The following is a 20975-nucleotide window of genomic DNA, read 5'->3' as shown; positions in this document are numbered from 1 at the left end:
CTGCAGCCTGCTTTCACATTGCATAGGTGCCTGCACATAGCTTCCATTAGGTTTCAGGGGTCCCTTGCCAAGGACAGTCACAGTCACAGTTTAAACCCAGTGAAAGGCTTGTCTGCTAAGTATATCATTAACATGTTTTGCTTATCACCAAGAACTACTTAAAACTGTTTTTCACAACCAGTGAAAAATAGCAGAACTATTATTACATCTCTGGACTGACACATTGGGAATAAACAGTAGACCATGGCCTGTCATATAATTTACACTTCTCAAAGGGTCCAGATGATTGTGTAAATATGCTGCTTCTCCTGAGCAAATGCCCTCAGGACCACCATTAAACTAGCCATAAAATAATAAAGCTGAGTGTGCCATGGTAAACGCCTTTGTAATGCTGACTTCATCAGGAAGTCTCAGTCGCTACTATGTCTAATAAAGACAAGAAGGTGCACCCAAACGCACCACACACACACACACACACACACACACACTCACACACACACTTTTATAATGTATTTAAGGACTATGCCATGGTCGTTGAAGTAGAATATTGGGTAGTGTAAGAGTGTAGTGTTAACAATTTAATAACTCATCTTATGATAATTTATCGAGTGGCATGTGGCATGTCACAAAACACGTGTTGTGTTTTTACATGAGGCACTGAAAATTCCGTGGATTATGTTGTCTTGAATTTGAGGCAGTACAATACTCCCTGAATATAATAATCCACAACTATCTTGAGGGTTATCAATATTTTCTGGCAAAACACAGGCACATAGAAAAAGGTGACTTGTAAATCAAACCTCCCAAACTCATACTATTCAAACTCAATATTTGTTGATGATACAGAATGTTTAGAAATCAACCGAGTCTAAACAAAAGCACTGACACCTCTTTGATGTGTCAGTCAAATTAATATGAATGGACTCAAATGCGCTTTTTAATATCCATTGTGGTTTAAAGTCTTTATTTCTTTGTGATGGCTGGACACTCGGTATAGATCAGCAACTTCACTGATAGCAGCTTAAATTAGGGATGGACTGTGTGAAATACAAAGGTTAAGGCAGTTTGCTCTTTGGTTTGTTGAGAAAGCAAGAGAATCAGTGCAAACAACCACATATCAAATCCAAAATATTTTTTTTCCAATAACCAGACATTTTACAGCATCTGATTCCTGTAGATCGTTGGTATACTGGCTTCGTTTTGTTAATAGACACCACATTTCACTACGTCTTCCATATTAATAGCCTTATTTCTGAGCAACATGAGTATTCAGCCATGGAGATAAGGGTGATCATTTTAAACCTTAGCTGAATATTAAAAATATTGACATTGATTGATCATTATAAACTTGGAATTACTAAGGTCACAACACTTATCTGAATAGATGATAGCAAGCTCCTTAATTGGCCAAATTTACATAAAAAATTGGCAGGCATTCTTGTCTTAAGGATCAAACCTTGGGACTGCTAACACCTTGCTCTTGTAAAGACACTACAGGCTTCCAACAAGGACCACTAGAAGTATATATATTATGTTTGTGTGTCTTACCTGTATATTTTGTACCGGGTGCAAAAGCCCTGGCGATTTCTCTCCACAAATTCAGCATATTCCTGGGAGTGGTGAAAGGGTCCCTTGTCTGAGAGCAGCCAGTCCAGGGGGCCAGTTGGTCCCTGCTCAGCTAGAGCGGCAGAAGCAGCCAGCCAGCAGTGGAGGCTGAGAGAGAGCACCTTCTTCCACAGAGCCATTGGGAAGCCAAGCAGCATGGGCTTCAGCAGCACAGGCACTGAGGTAAGGGCACGCTCCGCCACTCAGAATGGGACATAATCATGACCTTCTGTCCCAGAATGTACACCTGCACATGCAGACACACACACACACACACACACACACACACACACACACACACACACACACAAAATAAGCAATTAGCCAAAAATTGTCCAACTTCCTTAAGGCTATAAACAGTGCCTCAGGACAACAGACAGATCTTCTGAATTAGTGTCAAGAGAAAGATTATTCATTTTGGGAATAGTCTCTTTATCAAAAAGTGAGAATAAAATAATCACTTAAAAGGTTTTCTGTAGATAATGATTTTTTTTCTCTCAGGGGAACAAAAAAGTATTGAAAAAAATAATAAAATTTCAGTTCAGTTCAGTTTCAATTCTACTACCAACTCTCATGGTAGAATAACATAAATCCACTGAAATGACACAAATAACATTCAATTATTAAAAATAAATAAATAAAAAGAAAATAAATAAAGCCACCACAAACTAATACACATAACTCAGGCTACAGTGTACTCTTTAAAATACAGTACCTCAGAATCAGTGGCTCCATTGATAAAGATAATTAAAAATGTCTTAATTATTGGCATTTCCAGAATAACCAAATTGACATACCATGATACATTCATATTTAAAACCTTTTCATGCACACCTATGTATTTTGTACCATTGATTATTCATAAATATTTTTTACTTGTGGCTATACATGAGGTGAAGTGCTGGCCAAAACCGCTTAGTCATTTATTAATATCAGGAAAGGTGAGTGCATACAAAAATGTGACAAATGGTTAGTGACCTCCATAAATCAGGCTCCAGTTAGGACTACTTGTCCTTACTATTATGACAATAAACAAGACGTTTCAGAGTACGCAGTCCATCAACAGGAATGAAGCAGATTCTGTGTCAAACCTGCTGAAGGACGTCATAGGGGCAGTTAAAAGGCAAGCGTTGCCCTATTGCACAGTGATGATGGTTTAAGGGGCAAAAATCCAGAGACATTGGCATCATCCTGGAAAGTCTAAAGCTGCAATTAGATACAAACTCTTTGCATACATATTATTTGGTAGGCTTGCCAAGAGAAAGTGTTGCCAGAGAACCACAAACATACATAATATGTCCAAAGGCATGCAGATACCTGTCCATCTGACTATATGAGCGATGTTAGACAGGAAGGCCTGTCCCACAATCGATCTTCCAATTCATGCCAAGGGTCTTCAGTTGGGTTAAGGTCAGGGCTCAGTGTGATTAATCACACTAGAGAGCACATTTCCAGTGCTCCAGAATCCATTGGCAGCAGGCTTTAAACAACTCCAGCCAGAGCTTGGCACTGTACATAGTTTAGAGCTCTGTAGTGAGGATAGAAGATTTTTGTGCGATATATATGCTTCAGCAACTGGTGAGTGAGTTTGGGTTGACCGGAGCAGACCAAGCAGGGCAGAAAATTCACGTCAAAGATGTGTCAAAGATGGAATCTTATGGACACTATCAAGTTTAAAGTTACAAACAGTTCTTCTGTACAAGCCAGTTCACTGCTAAAGTTTAATTATGGATATTGTGTATTTATATTCATGCTTGATTTTATTTACCTGTTAACAATGGGTGTGGCTGAGACCTGTACTCAGATTAGGAGGCATGGTCACATACTTTAGACCATACTCTGTAAAAACCTGGAGTTCACTACATATGGCTTGAGCTTTTGTTGGTAGAAGGTTCTCCGGTCAGAAATCAAAATTCTAGAAAGTATTATCATAGGTTTAAAAAATTTGTCATGGTTTACAGAAGCATGAAAGTAACCTGGGTCAAAAGTGTGATTGTTTTTCTTCAAAGGGCCATGGAAATGTTGTTACGATACATGACTTTATGGACTGCAAAACTTGCCAACAGGTTTTAGTTCTATCTGACTGGAAGGCTAATGCTCAATCTTCTAGCAAGACAATGATCCAAAACATGCCACAAGATCCAGACAAAAGATGGTTCATTGACCACAGAATAAAGCTTCTGCAGCACTCCTCCCAATCCCCTGACCTAAGCCCCGCTGAAAACCTGTGAGCTGAGCTCAAGGGAAGAGCTGACAAGATAGAACCAGGGGCTGAGAAATCTGGAGAGATTCTATACGCATTAGGTCATCTCTGGTGCTGGCTTTATATGTCCTTTAATGACATCCAGCATACATAAAAGGAGACTCCTCTTTTTATAGCAAGGTAAAAGTATACTTTAAAATGAATTTGACAAGAAACACTACTGGTCAATAATATCAATAATGTTTAATACAATACAAAGTATGTAATGCTCCCATCTCCTCTGTAACCTGGTTTCTTTTTCTCTTGCTGTTCTATCTTTTCTTCCAGACCTGTCATCACTGCATTCTTTTTTTACCAAGTGTTGTCAATCAGTTCCTGAAGCCATGACTGAAGCAGATGTTGGAAAAGAGGCTCATTACTGTATTATGATGACAACTGATGTCATAGGGAGCCACTTTACCATGTGACCAGATGTGTGGGCAGGTCTCACGGCAGCCCTCTAATATTGTGCGGTATGTATAAGGACACCTAGAGTTTATTAAAGGTGTTTAAGCCACAATGAGGCTCTTTTGGTCTAAATTCTCTTTTTCCTGTTGATTCACATTACTGAAAGCATGACACTTCATATGCTGCATTGTGCACTGAATTAATAAGTAAGAGATTCTAGCATTTTTTAGAATGCCTGTTATTCATCCAGGGGTTTAATATTTTGTAGGCTTACTTAATTGATGCTGACTAGAGTGGCATCAATTTACATGTAATTTAGCTCTGAAAGCTTCCTGATTATAGGGCTTTTAACTAGAGCCAAGCAGTAAGTGGCCCCAGCAACAGAATATATCACCAATGGACCAAATAGGATAGAGTACATCAATGCTTGGGTTTCACCATTAAGACTATAATTAACCATATAATCCCAAGAGTACTATTATGACCAAATTTCAATACACTGATAAAAATTCAGTGCTGACATTTATCACATGGTAATGGTGCTGTCTCATGTAGAACCTGCCAATTTCATAAGCAAAATTCAGGCTAAAATTTAAATTGCATCAGAAACATGTAGGAATCCCTGGTTCAACTCATGGCCTTTATCCTCATTTAAGTCTTCTTTCGTATGCCGTGCTTCTAAGCTCCAATCTCTCATAAAACCTCACAACGTAATAGTCTGATAAGCAGATCCATAACAGGTTGAACACAGTTCCAATCTGGCCTACAACGCTTCTGCTGTGATTACGGCAGATTTAAAAGCTGGCCTTTTTTGCTGCATGACATCCAATTCTTCAACATAGACATCCGCAGTCCTTCATGCATAACGATGAGCCTGCTCCAATGAAACACAAGCACTCAGCAGGGATTGCGGAACGCAGCGTTACTTCAATGCTACGGTGAGCTGCAGAAAAAGGGGTCTTTCAAATGCCAGCTCCTGCTACATTTCAACAGGCACTTCTTCTGCCTTCTTTTCACACTGCCTTGTGTAGCAATTCAGTGTCCCTCTGCTCTTGTGCCAAATCACTGTTTATATGGTGCTCTGGGGAGCTTAGCGTTGATATTCTATTTGAATAATTCTTTTTTTTATGTTTTCATAATGTTAGTTCTACTGAGCAATTTAGAAAAGTATCTGGAGAAAAAACAGCATATGTCACTATTTTAAAGACAAAGAACAAGTATGGCTGAAAACAATTACAGAACCTGGATGACAATACAATGTAACTTAGCATTAGGGAAACTGATGTGGAAAATATGATATGAGAGGGAATGAGATTTACCTCAAATCTCCACCACAGATATATCCTAGTTCCTAGTTCCATGCATCTGTGGACATTCATCACTCTAGGAAAACCTGTGCAATATGCACATTGAAAGTTGCTTTCTTGCTTTCTTTGGCTATTTTCTCAGATAATCCTGGTGCTGAGTCATCAAAGTTCAAAGGAACGCATAATTATTTGTTTAACCAGAGCTCCTGTTCCTTAATAGAATGTGTACAACTACATATGGAGACAATGAGAACAGAACTGTAGAAGCACATCATTTGACAGTCAGTGGTGTTTACCTGATTCATCTTGAAATGGAAGCAGTATGAATAACTGTAGGAACTGCTGTCTGTTCTCATGCAGTCGCTTTCTTCTCTGATATAAATAGTATAATCCCCTTTTTAAAATATCCCAGTCATCCAACTCTCTTTTAATAACATTTTTCTGACTGACCTATGGAGGAGGTTGAAAACAGTTTTGATTGGCCAGTAAACTTTGAAGCAATCTAGCATCTTCTAAACACAAATGAAAAGTTTGTAGTAGTGCTACCATAAACAACAAAATACTTCAGGTACTGTGAGAATGGGTTTGGGGTCTCTAGAAATGCCAGCTACTCTCCCCTCCCCAAAGTAAAAAAAAATCTCATGGCTATTAGAATTATACCCAAAAGCACTTGTGCATTCAAACACAATTCTGCAAAGCATGGGCCTGAAATACTGGGCACAGATGTCATTAAGAGCCAAATTTGTTTGCTTGCTGGTCAGAGCAACCAAGAAGATCATTAAAAATGCATGACAGACTTGAGAGATGGATGTCTGATTGCACAATTTACACTATAAAATACAGACCCATATAAAGAACTCTCTGTGAAGGCATGAATGAGTAAATGGGAAAGAAACCAAATAAAAACCAAGGACATGGGAAAATAGTGCATGCACATAAATTATTCTCAGGAATTAATGAAGCAACTATCATAACATCATTAACATTTGAGCTGCACTAGAAACTAAAAAACATTTTTAAATGTTCTCAAAAAGTATTTATGAATACATAAATGTATATGCATTTGTCCCTTGCTTCACGACACAACTCTCATGTTACCTTTATGTTTGGAGAGCATTTATACCCATGTGGCAAGGCTTCCACTGACCAATGAAATGCTCTGTAATTTGTCATTTAAATTGTACCTGTGACAAGGTCCTGTGTCTTTACCTGGAGGGTTAAATCATTTTGAGAATACAGCTATTTCCAGTTATAAGAGGGAATCATAATGGTAGTCAAAATGGCACAATGGCAATTTAAATAGATCACTGTTTTGTTCTGTTTGCAGAAGGACTACCAGTCATTAAGTTGTACTTTCAGATTAAAGACAGACAGAGGAAGTTTTGAATTCATTTGACAAAAGGAGAAAGTGCCTATAAAAGAAGTTGCTTTGCATATTTTTTGTCATTCAGAGAACTCTTCATACAGAAATGTACAAATAATCTGAACTGAATAAGAGATAATGAAACCAAAGTGACAAAAGTGAGAAAATCTTTTGTATGCAAAAAAAATGTGGTGTACATCTGCACTGGAGTGGTAAAATACATTTTAGACAGGGTAGTACATTACAAAACACACCCTCACACACAAAGGCAAATCTTAAAAGCATGTGCTTATTAATAATCAATATAATTATAACATGGATTTAGGGCAATGCCTTCTGTGTGCCTATTAAAATGGGTCAGAGCTTGATGGATGGGACGTTCTCTGACTTCTTTACAAACAATAGTTCATTTAAACTACACAATAATTTATTTTATTTTATGTATGTATATATATATATATATATATATATATATATATATATATATATATATATATAAAGAGAGAGAAAGTGAGAAAGGGAGAGAGAGACAGACAGAGAGAGAGACAGAGGGAGAGAGAGAGAGAAGAGAAGAAAGAGAGCTTGGCTTTTACATGTCATTGTGCTATAATGCATTTTTTTTTGTCATTTATGTAATATGTTGATAGATTTCCAACTCTTTTGTGTTACTTCTGGAAAAAGATGATTAGTTTTCACATCAGACAGACCTTAATTAAAATCTGCAGTAGACAGGTGATCCATAAACATGAGAAAACACTGCTGCCCCATACTCATCCACAGCACTGCTCACTCATGTCCTCATGGCATGGAACGATGCTTTACTTTCACCTTGCATGGCAGATAAACATTCATTCCACTGTCAGATGCACTGCATGCACAGCTACACGGCCTTGAATTATGGGATTTGGGAACTCCCAAACCTGAGTTCTCTATTGAACTTCCCACTGGTCGTACTTAGAGGCGAGACTGAAGTGTGTTGGGCACACTGGACTCTGAGCATCTGTTCGAGTCTTTGATATGAAAGCTCTTCCAAGGTGCTGAGGTTTGACTTACCTATGCTAGAAATATGCAAATGGAACTACCTTTTTTTAACGATATTTCCTTTTTCAAGTGTGTCTGATGAGAGTGGGTGTGGGGTGTTGCATGTGTGAGAGGAGACGCTGATTAAAAGGTTTCACTGAAAGCCCTTCAACGGGATCCAGTATGTAATTCTGACATTTTAAAGCCTGTCTTCAAGCCACCCCAAAACCCATCTTCAAAGTCAGATACAGGAACTGATAAACTTTACATCCTCCCTTCTGTGCTGAGCAACAAGTTTTTGCTCCTAATTAACCCTCCTATCATGTAGCCCATGACAGTAAACAGTAACATTCATTAAGTTGCGGGGTAACAATCCTTTGTAAAAATAAAATGACTGCAAGTCATAATTATTTATGTAGTACTAATGAGTTAAAAAAGAGGTGTATAAAGACATAAGGTGGGAAACTTGTAGTGCATCAAAGAGAATATAAAAGGCAACAAAATAAATATGAAACAAATATAAATAAAACAAAAATCTTAGTGACTAGTATGCAGGACTGAAATCCATTGCATCATGCAATGAATACTGCATCAGACATGCAGTCTACTCTTGCTGTATCTTTGAAAAACAGAATAGTTTTTGAGACCAAAAAAATAGCTGTTAGAGCTCAAATGAAAAACAAAATGCAGATTTCCATGAACTCAGTAAGGGCAGATGTTCTTAACATTAGTTACAAACTGCTAGTATGTATTGCAAGTAGGCTGAGGACACCAGAAAGAGCGAAATGGAAGTATGTTTTATTTCTGAATAAAAGGGACTTTTAATACATATTTGGATTTAATGTTACTGTAGATCCAGGCGTACTTTTCATGCTGTGAGCAGAATAGGCCCTGTTCAAATTCAAAAATCATTTTCTCTTAGTTGTATCAACAGGCACCACTTTATAAAGTGTATAATGAATTAACTCTTGCTTTAGATCTTGTGAAGATTGGTAAAGTAGTTTGAATGATACAGATTACCTTGTCTGTAAATTTATCCTTACAGCTACATGACATAAAGACAATTTATCTGCATGTAATGCTTCCGTTTAGATTTAATCAATTAACCATGACTGTAAAACAGAGATCATTGAATTAAAATGTGCGCAATCTGAATTAAACTCAATAAAACGCAACACTGAATAGATTACAAATTCCTTAAAAATCTCTCTTGAAATGTGAATGTAAGCAGAGGTCGGCTGAAAAAAAGATGCCGTTTTATTGCTCTCCTGCTCGTAAAGTTCTCACTTTTACATTTTTATTTGGCCACATATCACTGGGGGGCTTAGAGCAGTGCAAAGGAAAGGCATATATAAATGTCAGTAAAGCATACATAGATCTTCCTTAAAAATGGAAGGTGTGCATCCTTGTGCACCTGGTGTAAGAGGCCTACAGGGTCCCCCTTAAACTGACTACAATTGAAGTTTAGGGTTGTTTTGTAACACAGTGGACATACACGCAAATAATTTTGTGTGCGTTAAAAAATTTACTACTTGGAAAGGAATGCAGTTGAACAGCCTTGCAGTGAAGTTTAAAACCTCTGGGATTAGTCATTATAATTGCACACAAATAAGTAAACAAATAAATCCAAAGCTCTAATCAGTAAAGCAATCTTCCTAAGCCTCTTTTTCCTCTTGCACATCTCGCATTAGGCCCAGAGTCAGGACAGATTCGGTGATCTGCCAGTTTTCTTCATTTTCATAAAATAATGAGCTATGGCTGCTCATCTCAAAGCCTCTCACATGCTCAGGCCTGCCCGCCTCCTGTACGCTCAGCCAGTCACTCTCCGGGCCTGGGATCTCTGATGCAGTACAATAGCTGTACCAGAACACGAGCGCATGAGTCATTCATTAATCTGAGGACTTGTTAGGGAGCCACTTTACCTGTAGATAGCCATTTGAAGAAAAAAGGTTCCGCTGAGGCACAGCGTGGCACATTCACTTGACTGAGGGAGATATTTGTCAGGCTCCCCTAGTTTCTGATCTCTGGCTCCATTACACATTTGGATGGGCTGAATGAACCATTGAGAACAAGTGGGCAGGATCAGATACCAGTGTTTGTGCATGCTGTTTTAATGCTCTATAGAAAGACATTCCAAACAGAGAGAAATACATCAAAAATCTGAAAGAAGCTGTATTGGTCAACATGTAGAGCTATGATATATAAAACTATAAAACAGACTTACAGATATAACATGCAAACTCCCGCTACCTGCCTTGATCACTGGTATACCATCAAATATAACCATTTTATATCATTTGCATTCTCCAACCACATTATTAGAGACATTGTAGTTAGTTGTAGGTGTACAGTTACAGAATATTGTGTATTTGTGCCATAAACAACATGATCTCAGACATGATCTGTGTTCAGTTTATACAAAGAGCTGCTTTTGGCTGAACATCTCTGGGTGGCAGACCACACCCCATTTGTGTAAAAACTCCAATAACGTGGTGGTTCTGATACGCTTGTATCAGCTACCATGACAGTGGCACTGCTATGTTGAAAATGTACCTTCAACCAAATAACATACAGTCAGCATTGGTCCTCTGACCATTTAATTAACCATTGATATATGAGGTATAGGATGGCTGACACGCTGTGCACAAAATCAGAAAAACTATAGTCTGTAAATGGAAAGGCTGGAGTAGTATACTTAATGAAGTGAGAGTATATGAATTGTTGAAGGCCTTAAAAAAATCAGTATTCATACACACACACACACACACACACACACACACACACACACACACACACACACACACACACACACATTTGAAAGAGCAGAGCAGTCATGTCATGCTCTAAGCCCTGTATTGTGCAGGCTTTGAAGTTGGATCAAGAGGATGTTGAACAGTGTGCCCACTGTGGGTAATAAACAGACACATAACAGAGCTCTGCTAAAATCCTCACAGGGCATTGGCTTCTACGCTCTTCCCCTTGGTCAGGGACTTCCAAGCACTGTGCTGCAGCACAGTTACTCCATCTGTGACAAACCGAGCTGATATACTGCACAATATCTCACCAGGTCTCACCATGATGCATCCCAGTGCTGCCAATAAATACAGTCCTCATGATTTATGACTCTTCCATTCATTCTCCATGGAAATAATATCTTTCAATATAATACAGAAAAAAATCATTAATCAAGAACGGGTTTCCATAGTTCTGAACATTACATGGACACATTTACTGTGTATTATAACTCCATTTAAATAGAACCAGAATTCAATCATATAGTTATTGATCCTTGTAGTACCTATTGGTAATCACAGCTGATGATAATAATAGCTTTCATTGAGGCTTCAAGGGATTCATTTAAATGGTTCAATCACTGGACAAATGGTTTGTGAACATATTTCTGCTGGAACTTCATGCATCAGTAACATCTGACACAACACAAAATTCACCTCAAAGCTCCTAACTGTTGGGATATTTGGGGGGGAAATAACCAACTCTGAAAGTTCTTGTGTGTGTGTGTGTGTGTGTGTGTGTGTGTGTGTGTGTGTGTGTGTGTGTGTGTGTGTGAGAGAGAGAGAGAGAGAGAGAGAGAGAGAGAGAGAGAGAGAGAGAGAGAGAGATATTGAAAGAGAGGGGGAGAGGGAGAGTGAAAGAGAGAAGGAGAGAGTGAGAGAGAGAGAGAGAGAGAGACAGACAGACAGACAGACAGACAGGCAGAGAAAGACTCCCTATACAATAGTTGCAGTTCCGTAGCTCAGATAAAGCGTATAACAGGCGTAATGTTTTCCCGGATGCCTACCCATTGCTCATGTGGATACATCGCTATGAAAACACAAGACAAACCATGCAACATAAACTTACAAAGTACAGTATGGTTATACGCACGGAGAATTCAGTAGTTGTAAACGTATTCAACCCAGATAGAGTGATAGAAAGGCAAAAAAAAACAAAAACAAAAACAAGCAAAACAAACAAAAAATCCTCGTAACTCACCACGTCAAAGAGCAGTATTCAAAGTTCATCAAATGGACCACGTCCCATTCCTCGTTGAAATGTGCAGATCAGCTGTTTCCAATGCGACCAAATTCATCATTTGATTATTTTGCTTCATAAACTGAATCGCATACGCAAGGAACTGATGGAAATGATTTAGTATTATATATAAGCCCAGCAAAAGTCGATGAGCTTCACAAGAATTCAATCCGTGCTAGTTCCTTAGTCCACTGATGAACTTCTGTAACAAATTGCTTCCATTATCAAACGCGTATGAGGTTATCCGATTGTTATTTAAATGTTCCTCGAAGCGGATTCGGTGACCTTTAGTCACAGTGACATGCCAAAATTACATCCTTTAGCAAGAGAATTAGAAATTGACTCTCGGTCAAACAATTAAGGGTAACGTAAGGATGCAATCCAAAATTGACATCTACGACGGACTACGACACGGCAGTGCTTTACGGTGCGAAATATAACTGTCTATGAACGGCGGTTAAATTCCTTTATAAAGTCAACGACAACCGTGGTCTGCTTGACCCTCCTACTCCGCGTCGTCGTCCGTGTGTGTGTCAGTGTGTGAGGGAACCAGATTTCAATGGACAGCCGCTAGCAGATACGGATGCCTCGCTTCTTTGCTGCCCCCTCTCTCACTCAGTCACATGTTTAAAACACAAGTAGTCCTCTGTAATGGCTTTTTGGAGGATATGCTTAAGACTGTTGACGAGGCGGGAATGATAACTACATTCGAACCTAAAGACTCTTTCTTTAGGAATAAGCAATGCTTTGACCGTTAATCACCAAGCGTACAATATTTAGACGTAATATAACGGAATGTTTACTATATCCCCAACATACATTTAAAATAGTTTTAATATTATTAAGGATGGGTGACTCTGTGTGCCAGAATTGTACCAGCTGTGCACCAAAACGTGACCGAACGACTACTAAATGTAAGTGTTCTTTAGAAGTTAACTTTGTCTAAGATAAACGACAAACTTTACTACTAACCAGCCACTCTCTCGTTTATGTCCTTCTTTATTTTGTCTGAGTGCTGCAGTCCCTGTACTGAACCTTGTTCCCATCTGTGCAATATTCAGACACGGGTAATAAAAACATTCACAATTGATTGATTTCTTCCCAATGCATCAGTATAGGTTATCAAATAAATGTGAAATATCATAATGAAGCAGGAAAGGTAAAAAGCACGTATGCATCATTGCACCTGTACCTTGTGTCATCTTAGATAATGTTCTCTTAGATAATCTTAGGCAATGTTCTTAGCTGCTTGAGAACATTAATTAGAAAGCCTGCAATGTTCAGAATGAGCACTAGCTTTTATCAACAGACACATTGCACAAATCCAACGCGAGGTTAGCAAAGAGGGACTGTTTGTCTTGTGGTGATTTGCAGGAACACCGATCTGTGTCGTGGGTGTTATCAGAGAGCAGATCGTGATAGATGGACAAAAGCCACAGTGAACCCTCTCAGGACTCTCTGCAGAAATGGGAACTGTCCGTGGTGCTGAAACCATGCTACACATGCAGTTCCCCAGTAAAAATGTATTGTATGATTACACATGGCTTATTTCCCTATTTTGAGTATAGTGTTTTAGTGTAGATAAGGAAAAACAATTGTAAACAAGATACATTACCTTGAGACGGAATTGACTGTACACCATATTATAGTTTGTGATCTAGAGGATAATTCTATACAGTTAATTCAAAATGTGTCTTGACATATATCATTTATATCACATTACTATGTTGTAATAAGTATAGGTAAAAGAGAAAACCAAATTATTTATAAATCGTTATCATCTTATTTCAGCAAAAAAAAAAACGTGATCTTGTGGCTTGAGGGTCTCTGTAAAATCAATATACTTCTCTTTGTGCTTGATGACAAAGCAAATGCAAATTGATAGATCCCACACACAGTAAGCACTTTAATAGGTAGCACATCAAGATAAATGGTTGAGGTGTGCTTTATTCTTTCCTTTCACCAGATGGTAGACTGGCTGTGATAAATAGACATGTTAAGTAGTCTCCCCATCCTGGGTCTTTTGATGCCAGTGCTCTTACGTTAACATACTATCAGTCACATCAATGTCTACTGTGACATTGAAACTTTTAAGACAACTGATCAAAGATTTACTCTAATTTACTTTCATGGGTTTCAGTTTTAATTTACTTCATAATAGAACACAGCACCCACTACTTCAGTTCTAGATTTGATATTTGGATTTGCAAGTAAGAATCGAATTGAGTTCTTCCGTTCTCCCTGAGCATACCAGATCTACTGCAGAGTTGGAAAACTTTTTTCTGCCTAGTTCGATACTTTCCAAATCCCATTTAATTTGACCTTGCTTTTCCTCACTATCCCTGGGTGAATACAGGGGACACTTTCAGATGACTCCATTCCATGAGCTGGCAAAATGAATTTGGGTCTGTTGTACTAAGCTCTGTGCGAGAGGAGCAGGGACAGAGCAAGATGCAAGCGCATGCTTGGAGTGTCTTTATTCTCCGTAAATGCAAACATAGATATACAGCTGTGGGCTGGATAGAAAGCAAAAGTGGAAAAATAAAGCACTGGCAGTTCAAACATGAGGCATTCAGACAAAGCATAGCAGCTGTGGGCGTGCATTCCTATGGACTCAAATAGAAGAGAATCAATCAATAATTAAGGGATTGGAAACAGGGAAGGGTGCAGAGCATGTGTGGCATTCAGCATGCCCCTCAGGCAGGGTGCCTGGAGTAACAGTAAAAAGCCCTATGGTCCTGCAAGGCCTTTCTGGACAACAGGGAGCCGACCATCACATTGGGGTTTCCCAGGAGTTCCCACCTCGCTCAGGATATGAATTGAACCCGCTGGTCCAAAACAATGTCTTCTGGCATTCGGACCTGTTGGAAGATGTGCTGGAAGAGCAGGTCAGTTGTCTTGAGTGTGGTGGGAAGCGCCAGAAGGGGAGCGACCTGGACCATCTTTGAAAAGTAGTGGACCTTGATATGGATTACGGTATTTGCCTTGGAGGCCAGGAGATCTGTGATAGTATCTCTGTGCATGACAAGACATGTTGTGCATCACTTGCCACCAATAATGTACTCAGTAGCTGGGAGGTTGACTCCCAGTGTGTGTCCAGTGTGGCGGTGTGCCTAACAGATCAAACTGTGCCGTACCACAGAGGGGCGTAGAAGGTCTCTTTGAAGGCCATCCTCATGACGCGCGAGTCCCAGTCACCTGACTTTATGTGGGAGTCAGTTTCAATGAAAAAGCCATTGGCTTAAATTTTTCTTTTTCACCTATCCACTGCAACAACATGCCCCTCACGCCGACATTGGTATTAGAGTGCCGATGAATGCCTTAAGTGCAGTGACAGCCTCCCCATATCTGCAGATGTGGCCATTTGGTCACTGCCTCCACCTTCCCAGAATGCATCTGAATGCAGAACTTCTTTATGAAGAAGCCTGAGATGTTCACCTAACAGTGGTGAAACTTGCACTTCTCCAGCTTGTATTGTAAATTATTATGGAGAAGAGTGCTGAGTGTCTGATATATAACATGGACTTGCTGCCCATTGGACGGTGAATATATCAAGTCATTGATATCAAAGTTATTGATGATGGATCTACCCAGGGATTCCCTTAAGACCTTGCTGTGTGCCTGATAAACAGAAGCAAGGCACAGTAAGGAAGGATGAGGTACTCATAGCATCCTGAAGCCATGCTACAAGCAATATTCTGTTCATCTCCTTTATTTGTTCTAAACAGCTTATAGGCACATGTAGATTCAGTTTGGTGGAAAATCATGCTCCCATGTGCATGGCCTCTACCTGTCCTTCTTTACAAGGAAGATGTTGTAACCCTGTGCTAATGTGTTCCAACCTGCTTCTCTTCCAGGGACAGAAGATAGATGGGGGCACAATCATACTCCCAGTGAGGAGGGACCGGGGTGTTCTTGGTCAAATACTTCTGCCAGGACCTGGCATGGAGGAGGGATGAGGATGTTGTTGTGCACTTCCGGGCTTTCTACCAAGTTGGACAGGAGAGGCACAGCCTATTTTGCAGGCAGTATTTTTTAGCAAAAGGGAGCTCATTGCATGATGTGACTATATGACCAGAAAATCTGTGGGTCATGTGAACATAACCATGGAATCCTTAATGTAATGGGATGGGGAGCAGAATAAATAAAAAGAAAGGTATTTGGTGAGAGTGGCATCAGTTTGCAACCAGACTTGGGAAGTGACATGTGATTTGTCCCAAGCCCACTGGATCTCCATCAAGTGCATTTACACAGCGGGAATGGCAAGGGAATCAGTTTGATCCTCAATTTGATCCGCAGTTGAGGATCAGCTCACCAAAGGGAGCAATCCTTGTTCAGGATGTGGTCCTACGTAATAGTAAGATCCTGTTTGTACAGCACGGCTCGACCACAGACTTTACATTGATGTGGATGGTGGAACACGGCATTACATTCCTGGTCTAAGTCAGTGTAGTCCAACTGCATCAGAGAGCAGCAGGACACCAGTGCAGTCCACCAGGACTTAGCCATCCCCGTGAGCTGGCTGATGACAAATGCCACCTTAGCATGGTCAGGCAAGTGAGACCGGTAGGGGAAATGTAGCTTGTGATGCACCATGAACTCCTCACAGCCTCTCCACCAAAGATCACAGGGTCAGCAATCTGGCAGTGTACCCCTCTCGACTGCCAAGGGCCTCTGGTGCTCACCAGCCTGGGTTGGTAAGCTCATGCAGTGGGCAAAGTGGTTAGCCATGGACTGGGGCTCACTGAGTTCCTGCTGCTGCTACGTCGGAGCAGAATCCTGGAATAAAAGGACCTTGGTCCAGCGTGGTGTACTCGCTGTGCTCCTGTCTGGTGCATTATGTGACAGGTACAGGGAGGGAGAGGCAAGTGCATTTTTGGAGTATCTTTATTCTTCATAAATGCAAACAAAAAAGCCCGGCGGCGAGCCGGCTAGAAAGCGAAAGGCAAAAAAAAAAGTACTGGCAGTTCGAACTGAAGGCAGTGGGACCCAGCAGAGCAGCAGTAAACACTCAGGGCATCTAGTTCACAACAGCGAGGGAACACTGTGTAGCTGTGTAGCAGTAGACGAACATTCCTGTGGGCTTAAATAGAAGAGAAACAAAAGTGCCAAATGAAGGACAGGTGAAGGCTATCAATAATCAGGGAATTGGGAACATGGAACAATGTGTGTGTGTGTGTGTGTGTGTGTGTGTGTGTGTGTGTGTGTGTGTGTGTGTGTGTGTGTGTGTGTGTGTGTGTGTGTGTGTGACAGTGAGTGGGCGTGCCTCTCAGGCTGGGTGCCTAAGAGCACTACAACACTGTGCTTTACCCCTGCTCTATTTGTTCAGACTCGACAATACTGAAAATTACCAACAAGGCAGTTACTAACACATTACATTTAAATGTGCCACAATTATTCAGCACCCTCAGAACTATACAAACTACAAATATACAATAGGATTGTATTAATGCATGCTATCTATTTCTGATTGTCTGCTATAGTGGCATAGTGTTCAATTTGCATTGTGATAATTATCAGGGGCTGAAAGTTTAACAAACCTTAGTTATTAACTGGGGTGTTAAGCAAATACTTTTTTTTATTGTAGTAAATAGTTCCTGTCTTTTTATGTACCATTCTCATTCCTGTATCCTAAAGATGTTTCTATTGATTTTGGTATTAAGTTTCCATTGCTAAGAAAATTCAGTATATTTGGCTCTGGGGGTGTGATTTCTATGTTGTTAAAGCTTATCTGAATGAACTACTACACTCAGAAACCTTTTAATGTTGAAAGATCTTTTGATCAAAACTAAAATATGACCTAAGTAAAGTGATAAAAGACATTTCAAGCCATGCAGATGTAGTGCTAATCTTCTTGTTCATTGAGGCGGTAGTGCATTTCAATGGATTCCCACAATGGGAAAACACTAAACACATTGTGCCTGAGGCAGCTGGGTCAAATTCAGTATTCAACTGATATAATAAGTTGTTCTAATAACTGCTTTACTATAAAAAAGACAAGGCCACCCTACTGAATTAGATCCATTACATTTTGCGTAATCCCTTGGTTTCACATTTTTCAATAGGAGACAAAAAATTGTTCAACATTGTTAAAAAAAAATTGGTGGCACTAATATGGAAATGTTGTGTATTAGAATTCAGGTGTTTAAACCCTTAATGTGGAAAAGGGGCAATTGAGATACACCTCACAAGAGGCTTTTTTCCAGACTAAAGAGAGTTAATGATTCATTAAAAATGTTTAAAAGCTTTTCTAATTGCCCTATTGGCAGCTTTATTCTCTTCTGTTTCCACTTTTCAGAATGCATTTTAAAAATATAAATTAATCTTTAAATACATTAAAGGTGTAAGTTATAATTACTGCATTCTAAGTAAATTACAACATCCATAATCAGGATGGATGTTTCAGGTTCAGGTTTCAGGTAAAGTTCACCATTTTTGTAAATAAGTGGGAGTGCTGAGTGGGACCATCATGCAGCATTGATTTCTAAAGATTAAGGAGATGGTGTAGCTGAGATTGTGTAGCTGAGATGATGTAGCTGAGATGGTGTAGCTGAGATGGTATAGTTGAGATGGTGTAGCTGAGATGATGTAGCTGAGATGGTGTAGTTGAGACGATGTAGCTGAGATGGTGTAGCTGAGATGATGTAGCTGAGATGGTGTAGCTGAGATGATGTAGCTGAGATGTTGTAACTAAGATGGTGTAGCTGAGATGGTGTAGCTGACATGGTGTAGCTGACATGGTGTAGTTGAGATGGTGTAGCTGAGATGGAAATGGCTGAGGATAATAATAGGCTGAGGATTATCACATGGCCTACCTGGCCCAAATCATCCTCTCAGAGAAATGAAAAAACAAATGTCTGGCAACCTCTGCATATATGGTTTCTGGGACAAACAATCATATTTTCTCCTTTTTTTATGAAAACGAGAGTTCCCTGGGTTAACCGCTATTGGGAAAATCCATATTTTTGGACAGCCACTTAACACTTAACTTGGGTTATACAATAGAATAACTTCTGTACCACCACAGATGGATGTGGTCTTTTGGTCCTTACTGTCACGCTGGGGTGCAGTGTGAAGGACGAGACACGGATCCTTGCATACGCAGCCAACGTCACTGCTTTATTGAAGTTTGTGTTGCGCAATACGCGCACAGAAAACACTGAAACTCACACACATGCAACGTGCAAACTAAAGACAACGACAAGCACACGACACTGCGCGAACGCACATTAAATAGACAAACTACATGAGCCCAGAGTGATTACGAGACGGGCCACAGGTGGGACGAATGAACACACGCAGACACAACCACACCCACGAGGAGCCATAGACGCAGACGGCAAGACGCAGACGACGTAGACACACGCCCACAGGGAGGGGTCCGGAGCTGTTCCGTGACACTTACAACAAGAGGCCACAACCAACGCAAAACATAAGCTGCCTTGCTGAGAACCAGACAAAAGACATACAGTGTGAATTCACTTACACTTGAAGCTGCACATATAAATCCACTTCCTTCTTTTGTATTCCAGAGGCTAATTGGATAAATCTCTGAGGAGCAGGATGACAGGGGTGATTCAGGGACATAAGACTGACTACTTGGTGACAGTATTGGGGAAGGCTAGGGGAAAAAGTGCATGACTCAGCATATTATATTGCACCATTAAAATTCAATTTATAGCCAGGTTCAGTCACACCTCTGCTTTCAAGTAATATGACGGCCGCTAGCTGCCCATCAGAGATGTGGTGAACACTGCAGATTTACACATTTCAGTGCAGAATAGTGAGTTATTGACCTCATCCCTACCCCAGCACTGTTCTTCAGCTGCTGGCTATATCTGTAGAGCCCTATTGGTTGATGGTGACGTTTTAGGAATGACCTCATAAATATGTATGGCAGAAGATAAATGGAAAGACTCAGTTTTCAGATACAATTATATACATTCATTTCAATTTCAACATCTTAACATTAAGTCCCATGGAAACCAAATGATTCATAAAGATAATTTAACAACAGCAACAACCAGCTGAAGACATTCTGAAGTTTTATCTGGGATGTCTATACTATAACTGTATCAATGATGGCAACATTACTACACTATACTATACTATACTCTACTAAATATATATATATGAGCTGTTAAAGAATTAAAAAAAGTAACATAAAATACCTATTTTTTCATGGTCTACATTTATTTTGTATGTATTTCTGGATTCATTTGTTTGTATTTGGTGGCAAACTAGATGGGACACCCAGTCTGCTGCAAGGGGAAATGTATGCAGCAGTGACCATTGTTTCCACTCTGTTTCTCAGCTGGTCACCTTTCCTGTTATTGAAATGGCATGTGGGAATGTTAAGGAAACTCTGATTGACAGCACTGTTAAATTACTGTGAAATTTCGGGAGAGGTTGTTCCACAAGGGAAGACTGGTGGTAATTCTCCTCAAATCAGCCACAGGCATTCCCATGTTCCTCTGGCGTAAATTAACAGTTCTAAAACAGCCCCATGAGCCTGGTGCTAAACAAAAACGAACGTGGCTAATGCCAAGTTAATTAACACAGACCCAGATGCTCAGCCTTCTGAATACTTGTACCGCCAAACAGGGAATATTCCACTCCAGATATGTTTATTTTGAGGCTAATGCCTTGTTGTCAGTGGGACAGGCAGTGTTAGCTCTCCTCAGCTGCTTTGCTCATTTGGTTTTACCCGATTGCCTCTCTTGAACTGTGTGATTAAATTCAACATCCTGGCATCTGAGGACACCAGTGGCAGTCTGATTAATATTGGTAGCAGATTCTGTCAGTGCAGGAACTGAAATTAAAAGTGAAACTTCAGTCAATGGCAGAAGAAATCAAGGTCAAACTAAATAAATTAAATAAATAAATAAGTTTAATCTGGGCATCTTCATTCAAACGTACCCTTCTTTAGTAGTGGGGCTGATGCACTGTGCAATGCTCAAATAAGAAATTAGAACAATACAGTTTTAAATAATGTTTT

General features: G+C 39.9%; 1 protein-coding gene across 1 annotated transcript in view; it reads right to left on the bottom strand.

The window, feature by feature from the left end:
- Window positions 1-12557, bottom strand: part of brinp3a.2 (bone morphogenetic protein/retinoic acid inducible neural-specific 3a, tandem duplicate 2) — a 36811-nt gene extending 24254 nt beyond the window's left edge. Inside the window, exons 1-2 of the mRNA XM_077013635.1 lie at window positions 11939-12557; window positions 1549-1852 (exon numbers count right to left, since the gene is read on the bottom strand). Of these exons, the coding sequence (XP_076869750.1) occupies window positions 1549-1763 (215 nt within the window). The 5' untranslated portion in view covers window positions 1764-1852; window positions 11939-12557. The remainder of the gene's footprint in view (window positions 1-1548; window positions 1853-11938) is intronic.
- Window positions 12558-20975: the final 8418 nt, after the last annotated feature.

The sequence above is a fragment of the Brachyhypopomus gauderio genome, chromosome 8, assembly GCF_052324685.1.
Source record: "Brachyhypopomus gauderio isolate BG-103 chromosome 8, BGAUD_0.2, whole genome shotgun sequence".
NCBI classification, from domain to species: Eukaryota; Metazoa; Chordata; class Actinopteri; order Gymnotiformes; family Hypopomidae; genus Brachyhypopomus; species Brachyhypopomus gauderio.
This window is presented reverse-complemented; position numbering and strand designations above follow the sequence as displayed.